Source organism: Lithobates pipiens, unplaced genomic scaffold (assembly GCF_037356315.1).
Source record: "Lithobates pipiens isolate NorthernLeopardFrog02 unplaced genomic scaffold, aLitPip1_a1.2 Scaffold_19, whole genome shotgun sequence".
In the NCBI taxonomy this organism is placed as follows: domain Eukaryota; kingdom Metazoa; phylum Chordata; class Amphibia; order Anura; family Ranidae; genus Lithobates; species Lithobates pipiens.
This window is the reverse complement of record NW_027507764.1, coordinates 478,325,417-478,347,370: the sequence shown is the minus strand read 5'-3', so window position 1 is coordinate 478,347,370 and position 21,954 is coordinate 478,325,417. Positions and strand designations below refer to the sequence as shown.

The following is a 21,954-nucleotide window of genomic DNA, read 5'->3' as shown; positions in this document are numbered from 1 at the left end:
GCCATTCTGCCGACGTACATTGGAGTGCGCTGGTCGGGAACTGGTTAAAGAATAAGTTCACCTTTATTACTATTATTATTATTATAATACAGGATTTATATAGTGCCAACAGTTTACACAGTGCTTTAGAACACAAGGGCAGGCAGTACAACTACAATTCCGTTTAATACAGTAGGAATCAGAGAGACCTGCTTGTTAGAGCTTAGAATCTATAGAAAAAAAAATAATAAATGCACATCTTTTTGCAGGTTAAAAAAAAAAAAAAAGTTGTTTTAATTATTATTGGGACCCTTGAAAGCATTGCACTACGGCCAGGCAATTACACACTAACGGGAAGCCTCAATGAACTACCACAGTGCTCAACAGCGCTACAGTAATTCATTGAGAACTACAAGCCAATAGCCACAAAGGCTGCCAGACCTTGTATTATTCCATTCACAGAACACTGTAAATGAATGACACGGCAGGGCAGGCAGAACCCCACATGGCCACGTTCTTTTCAGATTGTGACAGAGAGCGGGGGAAGAAGATCCCCTGCTGCCTGTCACAACTGGGAGTCGAGGGGGGGGGGGGGGTGCAGGGGCGAGAGGATTTGCAACATGTTACACCCTGAATATGACTGTAACATGTAACTTGTTACAAAAGATGAACTTATCCTTTAACCACTAGAGATCCTACAAGCCAATAGCCACAAAGGCTGCCAGACCTTGTATTATTCCATTCACAGAACACTGTGAATGAATGACACGGCAGGGCAGGCATTACCCCACATGGGCACGTTCTTTTCAGATTGTGACAGAGAGCGGGGGAAGAAGATCCCCTGCTGCCTGTCACAACTGGGAGTCGAGGGGGGGGGGGGTGCAGGGGCGAGAGGATTTGCAACATGTTACACCCTGAATATGACTGTAACATGTAACTTGTTACAAAAGATGAACTTATCCTTTAACCACTAGAGATCCACGCTATAGCCAAATGACGGCTACAGCGCGGACCTCCTTTGACGGGACTAAGTCTATTGACGTCATCCTGTGCACGAGCGGCCTGCGCGCCCCGAGGGGCACGCTCTGTGATCGGCGAGTCTATGAGACTCGCCCGATCACGGATCCGAGCAAGGGGTCGATCCCGACCCCTTACCACGTGATCAGCTGTCAGCCAATGACAGCTGATCATGTGATACAACGGAGCCGGTAATCGGCTATTATCCCTCCTCGCGCTGACAGCGCAAGGAGAAAAAAAAAGGCGATCACCGGCGTCCGTGATCGGGACATCAGTCCCGATCACGGCCAGCCCTGCCAGTGCCCATCTGCCCCCTGCCAGTGCCACCCAGCAGTGCCCATAGTGCCACCCAGCAGTGCCCACAGTGCCACCCATCAGTGCCCACAGTGCCACTCATCAGTGCCACCCATCAGTGCCCACAATCTGCCTCAACAACGGTGCTGCACCCCAGTGCCACATATCTGTGCCCATTAGTGTCATCTACCAGTGCCCATCAGTGCCACCTATCAGTGCCCATCAGTCCCATCTATCAGTGGTACCTATCAGTGCCCCTTAGTGTCACTTATCCGTGCCACCCATCCGTGCTGTCTTATCTGTGCCCATCTTTGCCCATCAGTGCTGCCTTATCTGTGCCCATCAGTGCCACCTTATCTGTGCCCATCAGTACTGCCTTATCTGTGCCCATCAGTACTGCCTTATCTGTGCCCATCGGTGCCGCCTTATCTGTGCCTATCAGTGCCCACCAGTGCAGCCTATCAGTGCCCACCAGTGTAGCCCATCAGTGCCGCCTCATCAGCGCACTTCAATGAAGGAGAAAAATGACCTGTTTGCAAAATTTTATAACAAACTATTAAACATGATTTTTTTTTTTTTGCATCTTTTTTTGTTTGTTTAGCAAAAAATAAAACTCCCAGCTGTAATTAAATACCACCTAAATAAAGCTCTATTTGTGGGAAAAAAATGATAAAAATTTCATTTGGGTACAGTGTTGTATGCCCGCGTAATTGTCATTCAAAGTGCATCAGCGCTGAAAGCTGAAAATTGGTCTGGGCAGGAGGGGGGGTTTAAGTGCCCAGTAAGCAAGTGGTTAAGGCTGCACATGCTTAGGAAATACAGATGAAAAATAAAGGCTTGTGCTAAAATGACATTTTTGTATACCTTATTGTGGACAGTGATACTGTACTTTAATCATAATAGGTGCCCAGTTGCGTTCTAGTACTCTACTGTACCTGTTATAGTGTACCCTCACATTCTAATTTGTCTAGAGATGGTTTTTAAAGCTGCCAAAAATCTTGGAATTTCGTTTTATCCGTCTTGTGGTTCAGACCAGGAAACAAAAACAGATCAGTAGATTCCCTCTTCTCCCCTGCAGTCACACAATACATTCTGGGCAACTACCCACCCCCAGCCTCTTCAATTGAGAAATATCAATACATTGATGAGGTCCTCACTTTTTGAACTCTGTCTAGCATAAGCAATGGACCAAGGCAACGTAGACAACACTGAGCAATGTTTGGAGTCACCTGGTGCACTGGACAAAGGAAAGCAAATATATTTATGGATTCAAGACCCCATACACACTATTCAATTCTCTGCATATTTTTGTCTTCAGATTTACCAAAACCATGAAGTGCAAGGGCCTGCCTGATTGCATACAAACTCTTAAGGTTTGACTGCATATTTTATGGTTTTGGTAAATCTGAAGATACAAATATGCATAAAATCTCATAGTGTTAATGGGGCCTTATACTCACTGCATTTAAAATAAATGTAATAAGTCTTAAACAAAACACAAAACTGGAATAAACATTGGCCTTTTATATATGGCTGGAGTTCAGCTTTAAGAATAGATTCTTCTAGTTTAATAAAACCCTCCTTAGTACATTACTACCCCATACCATGTTTTCTGAGCCAAAGTAAAAATCTCAAAATATCTTGGATTATTTGTAGAATATAAGCCATCACATGACTCTTCAATACAGTTCATAAGTGTTCAGATTTGGTCTCAAGGACAAAAGGATTGTCTTTCTCAGCTGGAGCAAGATAGCGTGGCCCATTATGGTCATGTCTATATACTGCACATGCTGCAGATTAAAAGTATTAAAATCATTCTACTGTATCTTGTTAAATTGATGTCAGCTCTCAAGCCTAAGCAAATACTGCTCTCCTCTGCCCTACTGTAACACAGTATACATTTCTCTACATTTAGATTGGAACAATAATCTTTGTAAACCCTGATGACTTTTTCTTTAGCTGTATTTATGCTGTAAATCTGGCAGCTAACCACCAGAAAAGGGAATTAACTGCGTGTTTTCATCAACAATGTATTAAATGTGTTACATTTTCATGCCACTGAAGCCTCCAAAAAAATAAAAATTAACCTACAGGATCGTCAGCCCACCATGTTCTATATATAATAAAAATATCACATTTTGGTGTAACATTTAGGAGTGATGCAAAAAGCATGTATAAAACATAGTTGCATACATAGTACATTTTTAAAAATGATGTGTCCTAAACCACGGTAAGAAAACCCTGCATGCAGAGGATTTCCTGAAATCTTTCTTTGCCTCTCCAGGCTAGTAGTGCAACCTCATACAAATCTAAAAGGCCTCCCTGCACAAGTGAGAATGCTGAAAGCAGCAGAGTAGGATGCTTCTGTGTCATTAAAATATAATTCTACTTTTGTGGGGGGGGGGGGAATAGCAAAAATAAATTATATATATATATATATATATATATATATATATACATACACACATATATATATATATATATATATATATATATATTTATATTATAGTTCATACAATTGCAACGTGAGCCACATTGTAATTGAATGTTATTAAAAATTACCTTTCCTTTTCAATCTGCAATGCTGTAATCTTCTGTAAAATGCAATACAATATGGCAACCAAGAGGCATTTTATACACCATTGCTGTATGTAACACTCCCAGAAATGTAATTTCCTGCTTGTATGATTGGCTCAATGATTTTCCCAGAAGTCTGCACAAGGACACATGTCATATTATAGGAATCCTCTGCAGCAGAAAGTTAATTTTTGGTGAGATACTTTCAAAGGGTTAGGAACTTTTAAAGCAATGCAGACCATGTCATTTCCTCATTAAAGCGGGAGTCCGACGGGAGTCCGCCGTTTTTTTTTTTTAAAAGCCAGCAGCTACAAATACTGCAGCTGCTGACTTTTAAAATAATGACACTTACCCGCCCAGCGCGCTCCCTCGATGTCGGCACCCGAAGCCGATCTCTCGATCGTCTCTCGGGTGCTGCCGTCGCCGTCTTGGGTATGGGAATCAGTAAGTGGAGCCTTTCGGCTTCATTTCCCGGTTCCCTACTGCGCATGCGCGAGTCACGCTGCGCAATAAGGATGGTCCCCGCTGTCGCTGGGATCCGTGTGTTTCCCAGCAGGGGACCTTTGGAAAGGGGCGTAGATTCTGCGGAAAGGGGCATACCTTCTGCAGAATCTACGCCGGAAGTGGGTGCAGATACTTGTACTGTACTGTTCCAATGAGCGGAAGGTCCACTTTAGGGTGGACCTCCGCTTTAAATCATTGCAAGTGCATCAGAAGAATAAAAATGAATTCAGATTCACTCTGCAGACAAACAGTTTTTTCTTTGAAAACAGGTAGGTTTTGACACTGTTTGTTAAAATCCCTGCACTGTACATTGATCACCCAGAGGGGATTGTTGTTTTCTGAACAAAGTGGAACACTCTTTATTGTAAGAAAGAATCCAAAATGGGGGCTACATTTGTTTAACCCCTTCCCAACCAGCTGCCACAGTTGTACTGTGGCAGGCTGGCTACTCTGGGCGAACCGACATAACTGTATGTCGGTTTGCCTTTTGACCATGTACGTGACCAGAGGCACGTGCGTGATGCCGATGCGCATGCCCGGCAGTTACGATGACCGCTGGGTACCCACAATTGCTCCACACAGAGACAGAACAAATATCTATGAATGTAAACAGACAGTTCTCCATTCTCTCAGGGGTGAGGAGAGTGATCGGTTGTTCATACCAAGTATGAACAATGATCATTCTCCTCACCCAATCAGTCCCTTCTCCCCAAAGTTAGAATCACTACCTAGGGAACACAGTTAACCCCTTCATCACCCCCTAGTGTTAACCCCTTCCCTGCCAGTGACATTTACACAGTAATGAGTGCATTTTATAGCACTGATCGCTGTATAAATGCTAATGGTCCCAAAAATGTGTCAAAAGTGTCTCATCTGTCTGCCATAATGTCACAGACCAGAAAAAAAAAAAATTATATATAATAAAATAGCTGATCTCCGCCATTACTAGTAAAAAAATAAATAATAATAAACATTCCGTAAATCTTTCCCCTATTTTGTAGATGCTGTAACCTTTGCACAAACCAATGAATATACGCTTATTGCGATTTATATTACCAAAAATATGTAGAAGAATACATATTGGTCTAAACTAAGGGGAAAAAATGTTTTTTTTTTTTAAAAATGGGCATATATATTATAGCAAAAAGTCGAAAATGTGTGTTTTTTTCAAAATTTACACTCTTTTGTTTATAGTGCAAAAAATAAACTGCAGAGATTATCAAATACCACCAAAAGAAAGTTCTATTTGTGTGAAAAAATTACATAAATTGTGTTTAGGTACAGCGTCGCACAACCGTGCAATTGTCAGTTAAAGTGACACAGTGCCGCATCACAAATAATGGCCTGGTCATTGAGCAGCCAAATCTTCCAGGGTTGAAGTGGTTGAGAAATCTTGCAGGAAAGGGAACAGTAGCTTTTAACATATATGGTATTGCAATTTAAATTGATGTGCAAAACATAATGCCACAAGAGATTAGTACATAGAACACTGAGAAGATACTAATGGAAGAATATCAAAGCCTAAATAATCACACTTGCGCTATAAGAGTTATTGTATAATTTTACACAATGGCTACTGCCATAGTTTTCTCCCACAGAAATCTGAAGACCTCCACTAAGCATTATTTGCATTCAAGCTGACTGAATTGTTTAACTCTAAATAAGATTTCAAAGAAACTATGAACAACCCCATACTATAAGGCACTGGCTGGCAGGATTGTGGACAAAGTTTATGAATCACCTGGGATTTTCAAATATACATGTTGGGGGGCCACGAGGTTGATAACCAATATGGACAAAGAAATGCACTGTAACATCAGACTCTGAATAAGTCCTAGTTCTGGTTCTTAAACACTCCATTCCTAGGTCCAACATCTTACTTGGTAGCCAGATCCTGTTATTTATCAAAGCTCAAGTCTTTAAATATGTCTACTGACTGTTGTGCAATAAAAACTTCTCTCTCTCTTATGAGTGCATGCTGCTGAGTGAAAAGGTTGACTGCTGACAGAACCCTAGCATGGTGGCTTAGTGATTAGAACTTCTGTGCTGTGGTCTCAATTTCAAATCCTAGTTAGGACACCATCTGCATAAAGTTTGCATGTTCTCCCTGTTCTAGAGCAGGTTTCTTATGGCTCCTTTACAAATTGGCCCCTAATATGGACGTGTGTATAAAAGGTAAAGTAGGGACCTTAGATTGTAAGCCCATTAAAGGCAGGGGCTCATGTGAATGTGCAGTATATTCATTTTGGATGTTTTATGCCATGGACTGGCTGTACAAAGCCTTCTGCAGTATACTGTGTTACTTTGCTGCATTGTTGAACAAAAGTGCAGAACAAACCTGCTTGAATGTTTTTGGGTGTCCCAATCTCATGCTTAGTTTACTGCTGTCAATACCAGTTGAATATGTTCCCTTTGCAGTACCTATTTTGGTGCACCTGTGCCTCTAATTGTCAAGTAAATGAGAGCAACTTTACATTTTCTAAACTAGGTAATTTCCTATGATTAGTGTTTTGCAAAACCTGATTGAACATAGGCTGCATTGTAAATCAGTATAAAGGAAGAAAGCAAGGATACATTGTGAGTGGTACTAGAAACCTGTAAACTTGTTCCACTATTGAAATCAACGCTTAGTGCTCGAGGGGTCATTGACCAAGTCCAAAGGCTGTGGGGGCCAGCCTAGCAGTAAATAAATATTGAATTTCAGAAAAGACTAATAACAGACAAAAGTGCTAATAGCAAATTGTGAAAACGGTACTTAGAATACTGTAAGGAAATCACTTTGTTTTTTATTTGATGATTAAAGGTGTTGCAAACAAACCACATTCCAAAGCTGAATTTCAGGTATGAATTTTGTTGCATGGTTACATTGGTCCAGCCTGGAATGTAAGTAGGCGTATTCCAAACATGACTGAGAATACCTGTAATAGTTGCAGTGTCACGGTCAGGGGTCAGGCTTGGAGACCAGTAGCTATAGCTGTAAGGCTCCCACTGACCAGCAGGATAGGCACACAAGCAGGTCATCCTTGTGGATGAAGTGCGCTCACTCGAGCAGCGGGGCCTAAGCACTAATCAGTATTCCTGATAGTGGAGATGGGTTTTGCTGCTTGTTACTTCCAGGTTGTGGTCCTCAGGATCACCCTACCAAGAGGTGAGCAAGCTGTGGTCCAGTAGCAAATGAAGCAGGTAGAGATCAAGAAGAAGAACCGTAATTAGTAAACAAGCCAAAGGTCGGTAACAAGTGGTAGCAGGTAGGGATCAAGCAGAAGTGTAGTCGAGGAACAAGCCAAAATGTTGGTAACAAGTAGTTGCATGTTGTAATCAAGTGGAAACATAGTAGAGGAACAAGCCAAAGGTTGGTAACAAGTGGTAGTGAAGATGCAGGCGGCAGCAGGAGTGACAAGAGTGAGATACTGGCTGGAGAGAACACAATAATCTGGCAAACAGGAAATGAAATGGCATGGCTTAATTTGGAAGGTCACGAGAGGAGCAAAGGGTTCAAGGTTCAACAGAAAAACAAGACACAAGGCAAAATTGTCTAAGGAGTAAGTCAGGAAGCTGTTCAGCATCTTAGGTGGCTCAGCAAGGAGAGATAGTGCTAGTCACTACATGCTACTATAGTGATCCTTGCTATCTTCCGGATCCTGTGCCGTGTGATTGAATAAGGTGGAAGACAGGATATCACTGCCTCTTCACCTCATCCAATCAGAGAACGCTTTTCATTCAGCAAAAAAAAAATGCAAAGCGTTTTCTTTATGGTGGCTATTCTGAACGAGTGACCTACTGAAATTCAGCTTTTAATATTATTTATATTTTGATTAAGTATTTTTTAATGGGTAAACTTCATGGTTGATTATAATCACTCATTATTCACATATATTCACCTAATTAGTAGAACATTGATTTCAAGGTGTTGGAAATTAGGTTATTGCCAGCAAGTGTCAAGAACTCTCATTGCAAGTAATTAAAATTGCTTGTGTGGCCTTGGCACTAACGTTTTTGATGGATTCTTTTTTTCTCTTTCATAAATACAGTTGCAATATATAGAAGGTTGACAAATAAACTACATAACATGAATGGGGACTCATGTTTCAATTTACTGTGCAAAAAACAACTGGTCTGCATTTTCTAACACTTTCTGTGTATAGTGTTCTGACCACTATACATACTAAATGTGCTTAACACTGCCTGCATATTGCATCTTCCTGCACAGTCAAGATCCCTATGTTTATTTTGTCTTTAAAGCTACCTCGGTGTGATTTTATTTTTATTTTTTCACATCCCTCTTCCCTGTAGAATTTGCCCATGATTACCTTTCCCAGTGCCCACACAGCCGAACTGCTCTGATCTTTTAGGAATATCAATTCCCATTGTCCCCTAGAAGTCTCACTGGTTCCTTTCTCTGACCTCATGTCATAGCAGGAGAGAATGGTGTCAAGAGGATGAGTAACCAGTGAGGGCTGTGGGGAATAGTGTTAAGCTGTACATACCTGGGTTCAGCTTGGGGTGGGTTTGCTAAAATTTACGAAGTCCAGGTGTTAAAAAGTCTGACTATTTTCTACACTAATAGGCAAGGGCCTGTCAAACAACTGGCATAGGGGTCTCGGCACTTGGGCACAAAAACAAAACAAAAAAAATGGCCTAGGGTTCCCTCTAAAATACATACCACCCTTATTCTAAATGAGTGTGATATAGATTTTAAGGGAAGATCAATGCAAAAAACAAGAAAAGCATTTGGTCTCCCCCAAAATCCATACCATACGCTCATCTAAGCGTGCAGCCTAGCTGGCAAGGAAAGGATTGGGGGGCGCACCCCCCTCATGAAAAATACCTTGCCACATGCCTTCAATCTGAGAACCTCCCTATCAAAGTTCTTTATCCCTATGTTGATGAAGACAAGGGCCTCTTCCCCACAAACCTGGTCCAATGGTTGTGGGGGTCTTTTTTCAGCATCACAACATAGTACCCCTATTCACTCAAAGAAAAAAATTATAGTAGTAAATAAAAACACACACTTTTGACAAGTCTTTTATTAAAAAATGTCCTGCAACATAAATCCATCATCAATCACATTCAATCTCATCGCTCACTCGCCACGAATGACAGCTCCCGATAACAGCAGTAGAATTTAAACAAAGGGGCAGATATCCTGGGTGATGTCATTGACTAAATATTTGTTTAGAAAAAAAAGGAAGCAATGGGCGGGACTTTATATGAGGCACACGGACACAGAAAAATAAATTTAAATAAAAAACGGGTTTTAATAAATAGAAATAGTCATATATTTACATGTTATTGCACATAATCATACATTAATATTTTCAATTTCATCAAAATATACATTCCAACAAGGACTTAATGGTAAATATATGAAGAACTTGACATTCAATAAGCACCAATTATATATGGATATGTGACACATTAATGTGTCACTTGGAGAAAAAAAATAAGAGATAAATAAAGAAGGAACGTCCAATCTTTGTTGAAAATTGTATACACAAAACGGAAGTTGACAGCTCTACGCGTTTTGTGGCCTTTTTGTCACTCCAATTTTTTACTTTTCTCACTATTTTTCTCCCTTTTTAACCTTTTCTTGCCCTTCTGTCATTTTTTTTTTCTTTTTTCTTAATTTCATATTTCACCTTCACATTCACTTGTCACACATAGATTTCTGATTATTTTTTAGATGTCCCTTCACTACGAGCCACTCTACGTTCAACACTGAATCTATGCCTTATTCTACACTCTGACCTGCCTGGGGTGTCATTTGTGCTCTCTGGGTGTCGCCTGTGTGGAGCCCCCTCAACCCCAATCTATGGCATTTTTGGCCGGCCTGACTACCAATGTGCTGCATCACTTCTGCGCAGGTATATATGTAAGTTTGTGGGTCAAGTGTACATATGGGGTTTTTTCAAATGGAATATTTGTCCACCTTTTCCCAGACCATCCAAAATATGGTTGTTTTCTCTATTCATAGATTACCATTACGGTCTTGCTCCTGATGAGTGACAAAAAGGCCACAAAAGGCATAGAGCTGTTAACTTCCGTTTTGTGTATACAATTTTCAACAAAGATTGGACGTTCCTTCTTTATTTATCTCTTATTTATCTTATTTATTGTTTTTGTATTTTTTCCAAGTGACACATTAATGTGTCACATATCCATATATAATTAGTGCTTATTGAATGCCAAGTTATTCATATATTTACCATTAAGTCCTTGTTGGAATGTATATTTTGATGAAATTGAAAATATTAATGTATGATTATGTGCAATAATATGTAAATATATGACTATTTGTATTTATTAAAACCCATTTTTTTTAATCTAAATTTATTTTTCTGCTTCCATGTGCCTCGTATAAAGTCCCGCCCATGGCTTCCTTTTTTTTCTAAATATTGAACCCGGGATGGAGGAGGGGATTTGAACGGCCCCTACTACCTCATTTAAAGTCCCAAATATCTTTGCTCCTTTTTCTTAAATAAATTTGTTTACATTTAGTGGCAGTGCCAGGAAGTTGTCATTCGTGGGTGAGTGAATGACAGGATCGGACTAGGCGATTTTTTTTTCTTTCAGCGGGTCAATGGGCATCATTCATATTTTATTTTTTATATTTTTAGAGAATCCCCTGCCTTTTCAATTACATTTACATGTCAGACAGAAATTCACAATTGACAGCTGAATGGGCCAGGCAGGGACACATCACTGACCGTTAAGACATGGCAGCTGCTGACTCTACAACGACCAAAATCCCTAAGCGGGAAGCTGTTAAAATTCAGCAGCAGTAGCAATGTCACTGCCAAAGGTTTCACTTCACACTGCTGCCAGAGGTTCCCATCAGCCAAACACTCATTTTGTTCACTGAACTACCAAACAAGCAAAATTTGGTCTGTACATGGATTTGGGCTAAACCAGGAGCTCATTTGAGAGGTGTCAGATGTCCATTCTATGGATTGAAGTTTTCTGGCACAAGCACCAGATGAGCACTGCCTTCTTTATAGGTGAGAAAATGTCTAAGGCACCACCAATCTCCTCTTTAGACATAATATTGTATACAAAAGCCGGTGGGGGGGATGGACATATATTTATTCTGACAATACCAAGGCACTAGTGCGGGAGGTAGCAAAAAGCTCCAACACTACCCAAAGTGTGGTAGCTTAGCTTTCAGAATGACACCAGATTTGAGCATAATTGCAAGCTTTTAGTGGCTAATGCAGGTGTGCGGACCTCTAGGTGTCTATTACAAATATTAAAACATGATAGGAAAAAAAAAAAAAACAGTATCTGGTCTATATGAACTTTCTTCTATCTACCACTAAAAATTAGATTAGAGAAACCTTGCTTATTTAAATAGATGTTCAAAGTAAAGCAAAGCACATTTCTACAGCTTGTAATTGAATTGTCTTTTATTATTTTTCTATCCCAGAGTAAGATCAGTAAGACTAACATGCAAGTCATTTCTAAAATGATGTCCAGGAACAGGAACAAAACACGACAACAAAGTCTAAAGAAAAACAGTGTTACCTGCTCAACTGTCTGTTTGTGATTTGCTTGTAATAAAGTCATTTCCAAGTTTAAATCATAAATGTTCTGCTCGGCAGACTCCAGACTTTTTGTACTTTTTCTGCATCGTTTCTTTGACTGTTCCAAATCTTCCCGCAGTTTCGCTATCGTTTCCTCATAAAATTCAGCCTTGAACATTAGAAATGTGCAGTTTGATGAGGACCTTTCAAGAAACCTTCTCTTTTTTTTTAAACATTTGAGATTATATAAAGATCACTATGTGATTGTGGGAAAAAGCAAAAGCAACCTCTCACTACTTTGAGGCCTTTTTTTTATAGCCCAGAGCTGCTTTTCGCTGTGATCACGATCTTTAAACAATTCTCTAAAGTTTCCCCATCCTGATGACAGGGGCACACATGAAGTACGAGCCAACGCCTGACCTGCGTATGAAGACACATTTGTAAGGAGTTCCTCACCAAATGTGTGAATACAATTTTTCTTCTTTCCTTTTATCAGGGAATAGAGCTTGTACAAATAATAAAAGGCACAGGATCTGTAATCCTTCAGTCATCTAACCTTCCCACAGGGGCAAACAGAAGCGACGTGCAAGTTGGATGGTGTCACAAGCCACAACCAGAGGATTAAAACAAGTCTTATTACCGTGAAAGCTCTGCCATTCCGTTAAATTACTTATGTGAACAATTCAAATAGCCAGGCCAATTTCACCTACTGCTCAGCGCACCTACAGGAAGGGAGGAGGTTTAATAAAGCGGAGACACAGATTACTTTTAAAGCAAACTGTATTTATAATCATTCCTTGTGTAATATACATCCACAGTCATTTCCAGGGAAATGTATCCAACTGCATTATAATGAAATGACATCAGTGACTGCAGATGCTGCAGTATAAAAGATCATTTTCCATTTGCATAAATCTGTGTGCAACCTTTTTCTGTAGGGTAAGTTTAAACAAAACTCAGTGTTTTATCCTTCTATGATGGAGTAACTGTTTTTGCGTAATCAAAAATGTTAGTTTATAAACATTACTGTTCTAATGAACCCAGTAGGTTTCCTCATGCAGATACAGTAAATGCAAACTGGGATGACATATATATGCAATACATTTTTTGTGACAATACCTTAATTGATGCATAATTATTAGTGGAAAATCATTTTTTGTCCAGTGTCCTCTAGTTAAATCTCAAAAACAATTTCTTGCTTCTGTTATATACCCAGACACTGTAGATATTTATGGGCAATTATCACCGGTATGAATGTAATACTATATTGTAAAATTTACCTGGACATCAGCAGATTTTTTTTTTTTTTTTTTTTTTTTTAAGATAGATATTGCAGATTTCCTACCTAGGAACAACACACTCCTGTAAATCCCCTTACATCAGAAATTCTGCCAGAAAAAGTCGGATGTGAGCTCTTGGTCAGAAATTCTGACTGTGTGTATGCTCCATCGGTCTTTTGTTGGCAGAATTCCAGCCAGCAAAATAGTGAGAGCAGGTTTTCTGTTTTTCTGTCGGATCGTCTGTACAAATTCTGACGTGCAAAGTTCCTACGCATGCTCGGAAACAATTTGACGCATGTTTGGAAGCATTGAACTTAATTTTCTCAGCTCGTCGTAGTATTGTACGTCACCGTGTTCTTGACGGTCGAAAGTTCAGAGAACTTTTGTATGACCGTGTGCATGCAAGCCAAGCTTGAGCGGAATTCTGTTGGATAAAGCATCCTAGTTTTTCGATGGAAAATCCGCTGGTGTGTACGGGGCATTACGCATTTAAGCATGACTCTACTACACAGATGTACGGTGTGGCTTTTTTCTCACTTTGAACCAGCGGTGTATGGGCTTATGCAGGAATGTAATTAGTATAACTACAGTATAAGGTTTTTGTTTTTTTTAAATGTTCCATAAGTTTCCAGACTACTTTCTATGAGTCTGAAACTTAAGTTTGAGAGTCATAAATCAAGTCTGACAGCTGCAGTATGTTAAGCTCCTAACTTGACATACTGTCTTCCAGCTCCTGAGAGTACACAACAGTATAAAATAACAGAGCTGCAAAGGGAATGTTTACAACTACAGGATTGTGTAATTCAATGTTGTGAGACTTTATGCTGCTGGGAGACAGTATGTGAGCTCATGCAGTTCACATAGCATTATATATCAACCTTTAGGTGACTTTTGACTCTTATGCCGTGTACACACGACCGGACTTTCCGGCAGACTAGGTCCGACGGTCTTCCCAACTGACTTTTCAGCAGAGTTCTGATGGACTTTCCGAATGAACGTATTTGGCCACACACTATCACACCAAAGTCCTACGGATTTGACATACGATGACATACAACCGGACTAGAATAAGGAGGTTCATAGCTAGTAGCCAATAGCTGCCCTAGTGTTGGTTTTCGTCCTTTGGACTAGCATACAGACAAATGGATTTTTCAACCAGACTCGAGTCCATTGGAAAGATTTGAAACATGTTCTAATTCTAAAGTCTGTCTGATTTTTCGACAGCAAAGGTCCGTTGAAGCCCACACACGATCAAATTGTCTGGCGGGTTCGTTCTGTTGGGCCTTTGCTGACGGAAAGTCCGGTCGTGTGTGCATGGCATTAGGCCCCATTCACACTTGGCGATCATGAATTGCCGCAAACCTGCCCACAATTTGGTGCAAAAGGCACAACAGTCGTTTTGGTGCAATTCATTCTAAATGGTACCCCAAAAATAAAGGATTGCGCTACAATCGAGGGAAAACTTGACTTTAGAAATCACGTGACGAATGATGCCCAAAAAAAGAGATGGAGCTACTTTTGGATCACAATTGCGCATAGGGCAGCCCATTGAAGAGCATGGGCTGCCCTTTGTGTGACACATGGAATCATGTGAAAATCGTTCACACAAAATCACTAGCTGGGATGCCAGCTCCCTCTAAGTGAAGTGTAAACGGGGCCTGAAAGGTACAAAGTCAGATTCAGATAATGTAAGTAAAGTTTAACAAGCAGGCAGAAAAATCTAAAAATGGCCATATATGGATCAACATTTTGACTGTTCAGCAGGCATCTGACAAATTTTGGTCCATGTATGGGCAGGCTGATTGTACCCAAGTCAATCCATCTATCGACTTGGGTACAACCAGCTTGTCAGATTTTTCTGCAAATGATTACTGTCAGCGGCTAGCTGTAATCATTGTATTCTGCCAGGCGGGAAGGCTCCCTGTACCCCCCCGCCCCCCACTGACAGAAGCACTGCAGGAGGCATTCCCCCCATCAACACTGATTGAATTGTGTTGCTGGGGGAATTGAGCAGTTTAGTTTGCTTCCACCCATGATGGAAAGAAATAAAAAATTATGAATCTATGGCTCACCTAAGTATTTACAAGTGTAACAATTTAAGACTGGATAATCAGATCCTTGAGCACAGGAGTCACCCCTCTTTAGGCTGGGTTCACACTTGCTGCGGCTCACAGCAGGGGGTCCGGTGTGTCACTGTACACCAATTCGGGGGCGAATCGGGATTGAATTTCTGCCTAAATTCATACCCGATTCAGAGCCAAAAACACACAGGACTTCAATGCGCACCGTAGCCGCCCCAGAGGTGTGTGAACTGGCTCCATTGAGAGCCAGGCATAATCTCCTGTCATGTGAATTGGATGCGTGGAAACCCACATCTAAATCCGTAAGTGTGATCCCAGCTATCTACTATCCCCACCAATATCAGCAGTTCCATTTTTTTTTAGGTTCAGTGTTTTAGCTTTGTGGCCCTGCAGCTACTGGTCTCGGATGTATAATTGTGAGACTGTTTTTTCTGTAAAATGTAGTCTCAAATTCCATATGTACTCAATTATACTAGTTTGAGAAGCAGCTTTGCAAAAATTACACCATGGATTGGATCTCAAATATGCACAAACTTGTGTGCAAGAAATAATGACACATAAATAAAAAAGGTAACTGTCTTTAGTTGTTCTTTTCAGCAAACTAGAGCATCTCACTACTTATTGAAATCAGCAGTCATTTCAAATGGCCTCTGTGTTGCTTTACTGACATAAATTCATCAAGGCACAAAGAACTTAAAATATGGTTTCTTTCTTTTTACTTTCACCTTAAAGCGGTATTAAATCCAAAACCAAAAATGTAATATATTGCAGCTTACCAATCATTAGATGTGGTGGCTGCATTAGTGTTTGTTCTTTCCTGGTGATCTGGCCAGTAAGACACCCCCCTCTATTTAAATGCCTACACTCTAAAATAACCAGACCAGCAAGTGAAAATAAAAGAAAGGCTAAAAAAGAAAACAAATGCAGCTTTAAAATCTGAGAATTGATAAACTGAAATATAATAAATGCTTTTGGGTTTAAAGTGTTTGTTTTTGGGTTTAAGCACTTAAGGACTGTGTCACGTCAATATAGGCATATCAACGTACAGGTATGTCGCCTTTAAGACACGGCATTGTGGGCACGCGCTCGCCAAGAGCTCCGTGAGTGTGACCGCGGGTCCCGTGGACTCGATGTCCGCCGAGAGTCCCGTGATTGTCTCACGGAGAGGAAGAACTGGGAAATGCTGATGTAAACAAGCATTTCCCCATTCTGCCTAGTGACAGGACACTGATCACAGTTCCCTGTGATCGGGAGCAATGATCAGTGTTGTGTCACACATAGCCCATCCCCCCACAGTTAGAACACATCCCTAGGACACACTTAACCCTTTCAGTGCCCCCTACTGGTTAACCCCTTCACTGCCAGTGTAATTTTTAGAGTAATCAGTGCAATGTATAGCACTGATCGCTGTATAAATGACAATGGTCCCAAAATGGCATCAAAAGTGTCCAATGTGTCCGCCATAATGTTGCAGTCATGATAAAAATCGCTGATCACCGCCATTACTAGTAAAAAAAAATATATATATATTAATAAAAATTACATAAAACTAGCCCCTATTTTGTAGACGCTATAACTTTTGCGCAAACCAATCAATAAACGCGTATTGCAATTTTTTTTACCAAAAATATGTAGGAAAATACATATCTGCCTAAATTGAGGGAATTTTTGTTTATAATTTTGGGGGATATTTATTACACCAAAAAGTAAAAAATAGTAAAAAATATAACTTTTTTTTCAAAATTGTCGCTCTTTTTTTGTTTATAGCACAAAAAATAAAAACCGCAGAGGTAATCAAATACCACAAATACCACCAAAAGAAAGTTCTATTTGTGGGGAAAAAAGGACATCAATTTTGTTTGGGAACCATGTCGCAAGACCGCGCAATTGTCAGTTAAAGTGGCGCAGTGCCGAATCGCAAAAAGTGCTCTGGTCTTTGGGCAGCCAAATGGGTCCGGTGCTGAAGCGGTTTAAGTGTTACTAACCTAAATAAGTTTTTTTCACCTTAATGCAATGTTTCTCTGTGCCCCCCTCCCCACTTCCCTGTGTGAAGGGGAAGAGAGGGGAGAAGAGATCAGCTAAGCGCCGGGGATCCCAGAAGAAGATGATCAGGGCCACTCTGTGCAATACCACTGCACAGAGCAGGTACATATAACATGATTATTTTAATAAAATTTAATTGCGTTTAGTCACACTTTAATATGGCTTTAAGAAAAAACATTTTCTGTAGTTAATTTACAAATAACTGTGGAAAAGCATCTTTCAAAATGTAATTCTTGTATTTTACTTATTATGTATATGCCATTTCAAAACATACCTGTATCATGTAATGTGCAATTTGTTTTTCTGCAGTGGAATGGTTCAGGTGGAGAATTTTCATCTGTGCTTGTGTCTGTAAGTGATCACTCTGACTGGAGTTATTTTCTTCTTGCAGTTTGTGAACCTCATCCTCCAATTTTATCAGCTGATTTTCTTTCTCTTTAATCTTAGAGAAAACAAAAAAGGAATATGAAGGCTACATATTTTTATATAATACAACTGATACTAGCAGTATTTCAAGACTGTCCGGATCTAATATTCTGTTGTTGGGTAATCAAATTTTTACTCCTGCATAATAAGGGGCCATTCCTGTCAATTTCTGTTTTATAGAACCAATGGCAGCTATCCACGCTCCTCCCCAAGCCACCAGTCTTGTAACACCCCTGTGTGGTTTATTCACAGAGCAGTCAGAGGACCTGGATCCTGGTCTGACCCACTCGCTGGGTTGTTTATTAGTGTCTTGGAAGAACTTCAGTCCCAGTCAGGTCCCATTCTGTCCCACCCACTGTGACGTTCATTCAGCATAGTGAAAGGACCCAGGCGCAGGTCTTAGCTGCCTACCACTAGCATCTTTGAATGGACAGGCCCATGTAATTTTTTTGAGGTGTGCTGAATGTGACATTAGACGCCTCATTGATCCTTCCTCCCAGTGGCCATACATATCTGCAGGACCAAAATAGGCTGTGACATCATTCATTTACAATGAACATCAAAAAAAATAGCACATCCTGAAGTTTTTCTTTAACTGTCTGCTGAAGTATATCCCCACTCTCCAACAGCTCCTATAGCATGTTCATAATCTCTGGCCATCTCCGGCAGCCTCCAACTATCTCTTGTAGAATGCCTATAGTCTTTGATAATAGCCTATTGCATGTTTGCAAGTCTTTACAGCTTTCTGTAGCCTTACATTTACTGAACATTATGTGTTGCCTTTTGGCAACATCAGGGGCCACTTGAAACCCTGTATATCAAGACAGTTAACCACCACCGTTCTTCATAATGCAACAGATGATGCTGGAACACAGAAAGGGGGCTGAGGGCGCCCAAAACTTGTGGACAGGAACTGAGCACTACAGAAAGAAATCAGCCCACCAGCATTCACCTATATTTTAAACGTCACTTTTTAATGGACTAACACTTGAATAACTCTCCACTTGACTATTACCAGAAAAAATGAATGAGTAAATTATATTTTAGCTGGAGCGACCATAATAGTACTAGAACATTAACAGTGGTTGGCAAAATTTATAGGGGGTTTTGAACCATGGGATTATACCGCGATTCCTGTAACTAACTAGTTAAAAAGGTACAAATTGAATACACTTGCTTGATGTTCTTATATCTCATCGCTGTTCTTCTTTCTATAGTCACCACCTATTAAGAGAATTCATGAAAAGTGTCTAGGACACTCTTTAGAACTTTGTCATGCCTCTGAATGATCAATGTCGGAGCAGGTGACAGATTAATTTATCTGTTGTAAACAGTGCATGTGAAGGGTGAAGTAAGGATGGAGTGTTCATACGAGTTCTGGCATCAGTACAGGTGAGCTCCCTCTCGCCACTGCAGCTGTCTCACGGGCAGTGCAGCACCAAGGAGTTTTGTGGCTGGTTGATGGGGATTCAGAGGCACTAGTTTCCCATCAAGTGTGATTGACAGCAAGCAGTGTGACGATCAATAGCCAATAGACAATCTGCTATTAGCTATATAATCTGTCCACTGCCAATCACAATAAGACAGTGGACCTGAGGCAACTAGCGCCTCAGCTTTCCCAGAAGTCTTCGCCCAATGTCAGCATCACTAGTTGCACAGCCAGCAGCATCCTTAACCAGTGACAGTTGAAGAGGAAGTAGCAATGACACTTTGTCTCTATACTTTATATCAACTTACAGGTGGTCTTAATTACCTAAATGAACTTAAAGAGGAGGTCCGCTCTCCCCTGCAAAAATTAAAAACTGGCAGCTACACATACTGCAGATGCTGACTTTTATTAATAGGACACTTACCTATCCTGGAGTCCAGCGATGTCGGCACCGCAACTGATGTTTCCATTAGCTGTCGTGTGCTGCCACCGCCATTACAGGTAAGGGAACTGTTAGTGTAGCATTGCAGCTTGTCGCCGGGTCTCCACTGTGCATGCACCAGGCAGGAGCAAGGAGGGAGCCGAGCTGTACTGCCATGAGCAGCAGCCCAGATTCCAAGAAGTGGGGACAGGATATCTGTCAAAGACAGGTATCTGCTCCCCCCCACCCCCCTCCGAAAGGTGAAAAATGTGGCACCGGAGGGGGGAAGAAGACAAATGAGCGCAAGTTCCACTTTTGGGTGGAACTCCGCTTTAAATACCAGTTTTATTATCTACAAACTGGAAGTAATTATTTTTGAATTTGATGCAGTAACAGTGCCACTTTGTAACAGTTGCACTATTAAGAAATACCTGGCTCAGCAAAGCTACCAAACGGGGCTTCAAGGATTTTGAATCTGGTGCAGGCCATTTTAATCACTTGCTGCAGAATTACGTACTGCACATGTACGCGATTGTGTTCAAGTTGTTATACTGGGGTCAGCTGTATGCCCTAACACCCCGTATTTCTTTTTTTTTAGCCGGTTATGCTCATATCTAAAAGCAATCCTAGCAGCTGCTTAGCCGTTGGATTGCTTTTACAGGTAACAGGAGGGGATGTGCCCCCCCCTCCCCCCCACTGCCTCTTCATGCTCTCTCGTGTGAGCTCTGTTGAATGCCACCTGCAATATTGATGACTGAATATTTTACTATTTCATGATGGGGTACACTAAGCTGTGGGAAAAAAATGAGTGCACATGCACACAAAATCATAGGACTTAAACCTCTGTACAACAGTGATATTTAAACCTGAACTCCATACATACAGCTAAATACACAGCTGAGATATATACTGTATATGGAAGCTTTTTTACCTGCAAAAGGGTCCGTACTACAGCCTAGTCAGTCCTGAAATTCACATGATCCTACCAGACTGTAAAGATATGGTTGGTGACCTGGTGTTTATTTTTTGTTTTGTTTTTTTGTTTTTTTAAGATGTCCAGTTTTTAAAAAACAGTAACTTTTAGTTCCTCCATGTACACAGCCTTCTGGGTTAAATGACGTGGAATGCCAAAATGACATTTCACGGGTTCGCAGCTGCACAGATCGGAAAATGTCTGACTGCTCGTGATTAGTGGTGTGCAGTGTTGGCTTCCTGGCGTGATCGGGCATGTAGGATTTCAAACACATTTGAGCCCATCTCTAGCAAGCAGTATGGGCCTGCTTCCTGTGTGGGTATCACAATGGCATCCTTTATTCAAAGCGTACTGATGCATAGAGTGGTGCTGATATCACATTAAGGACCACCCTCCCGAAGAGGCGAAGGGGACAATCTGAAGATCAGATGCAGCAAGTATAAAAAAAAAAAAAAAAAAAGCAAGGAAAAAAAATGTTGCTAGTGAGGAACATTGGGGTTGGAGGGCATTCTTGTTAACATATGTGCACTGCGTGTGACACACCTGATTGGCTCCTCCTGTTAACCCCGTACACTAGCTTCATTTCAAATTACATGCCATTATGGGATTTTTTTTAGAAAAAAAAATATTGCATGATTTGGCGTTTCTTTTTTAAATCTGCCTGTAGGTCAGCTTTAATTTTAGCCATTTCAATAATGAGCACATTATTGTACATACCATAGCTTATTATGAAACTCTTATTCTGCTCCACATGTTACTATTTTCAGAGCATGCTTCCATTGTTGCTAATCCATCTGCCTCTGCTGCTACAAGAGCCAGCAATGCCTTGAGGAACACTCTCTACATGGAATGAAGGCTTGGTCATGTTTGATCAAGTATGTGCTGTTATAAAGTGGTGAGAGAATGTAGGAAGTAATCACACAACGTTTCAATTTGACCAAACATTGCAATATCTAGGGAGATGACATGTTTTATTTTCACGCTGCCTTTAAAAGTAATGAAATTAGGAGACTTACTCAAACACACCTGAGGAAAATAACTCTCTCCCTCCTGACATGCCCAGGAATATTAGCAACATAAAACGGCTTACTTCAGTCAGCTGTTTAAACTAGTGAGCTCACAGCTGCAGTTCTAAGGCTGTGATTATTAAAAAATAATTGTGTATTAAGCCTGGATTAAAAAGCGCCCTATAAACACACATTCTGATTTACAGCAAAGGAAGCCATGAAATTCCATTTACAATTACAAAATGCTTGTTGAGGCACATTACTCAAAGTTCATTAATGATCCTGGATTTCAGCTGCTCTATGAGCAGGGTAAAAAAAAATGAGCATCTCGGCAAAAAAGTTCTAAAGTAATAGGGATGAAATTCATGGCCAAACTGAACTACATTTTAGGTTGCAGTCCTAA

General features: G+C 40.6%; 1 protein-coding gene across 2 annotated transcripts in view; it reads right to left on the bottom strand.

Annotated features, from left to right (window-relative positions):
* Window positions 1-21,954, bottom strand: part of LOC143997335 (uncharacterized) — a 585,170-nt gene that overhangs the window by 302,945 nt on the left and 260,271 nt on the right. For both annotated transcript variants that reach the window (XM_077492911.1, XM_077492912.1), the window contains exons 16-17: window positions 17,570-17,737; window positions 11,893-12,060 (exon numbers count right to left, since the gene is read on the bottom strand). In XM_077492911.1, coding sequence (XP_077349037.1) covers window positions 11,893-12,060; window positions 17,570-17,737 — 336 coding nt within the window. The remainder of the gene's footprint in view (window positions 1-11,892; window positions 12,061-17,569; window positions 17,738-21,954) is intronic.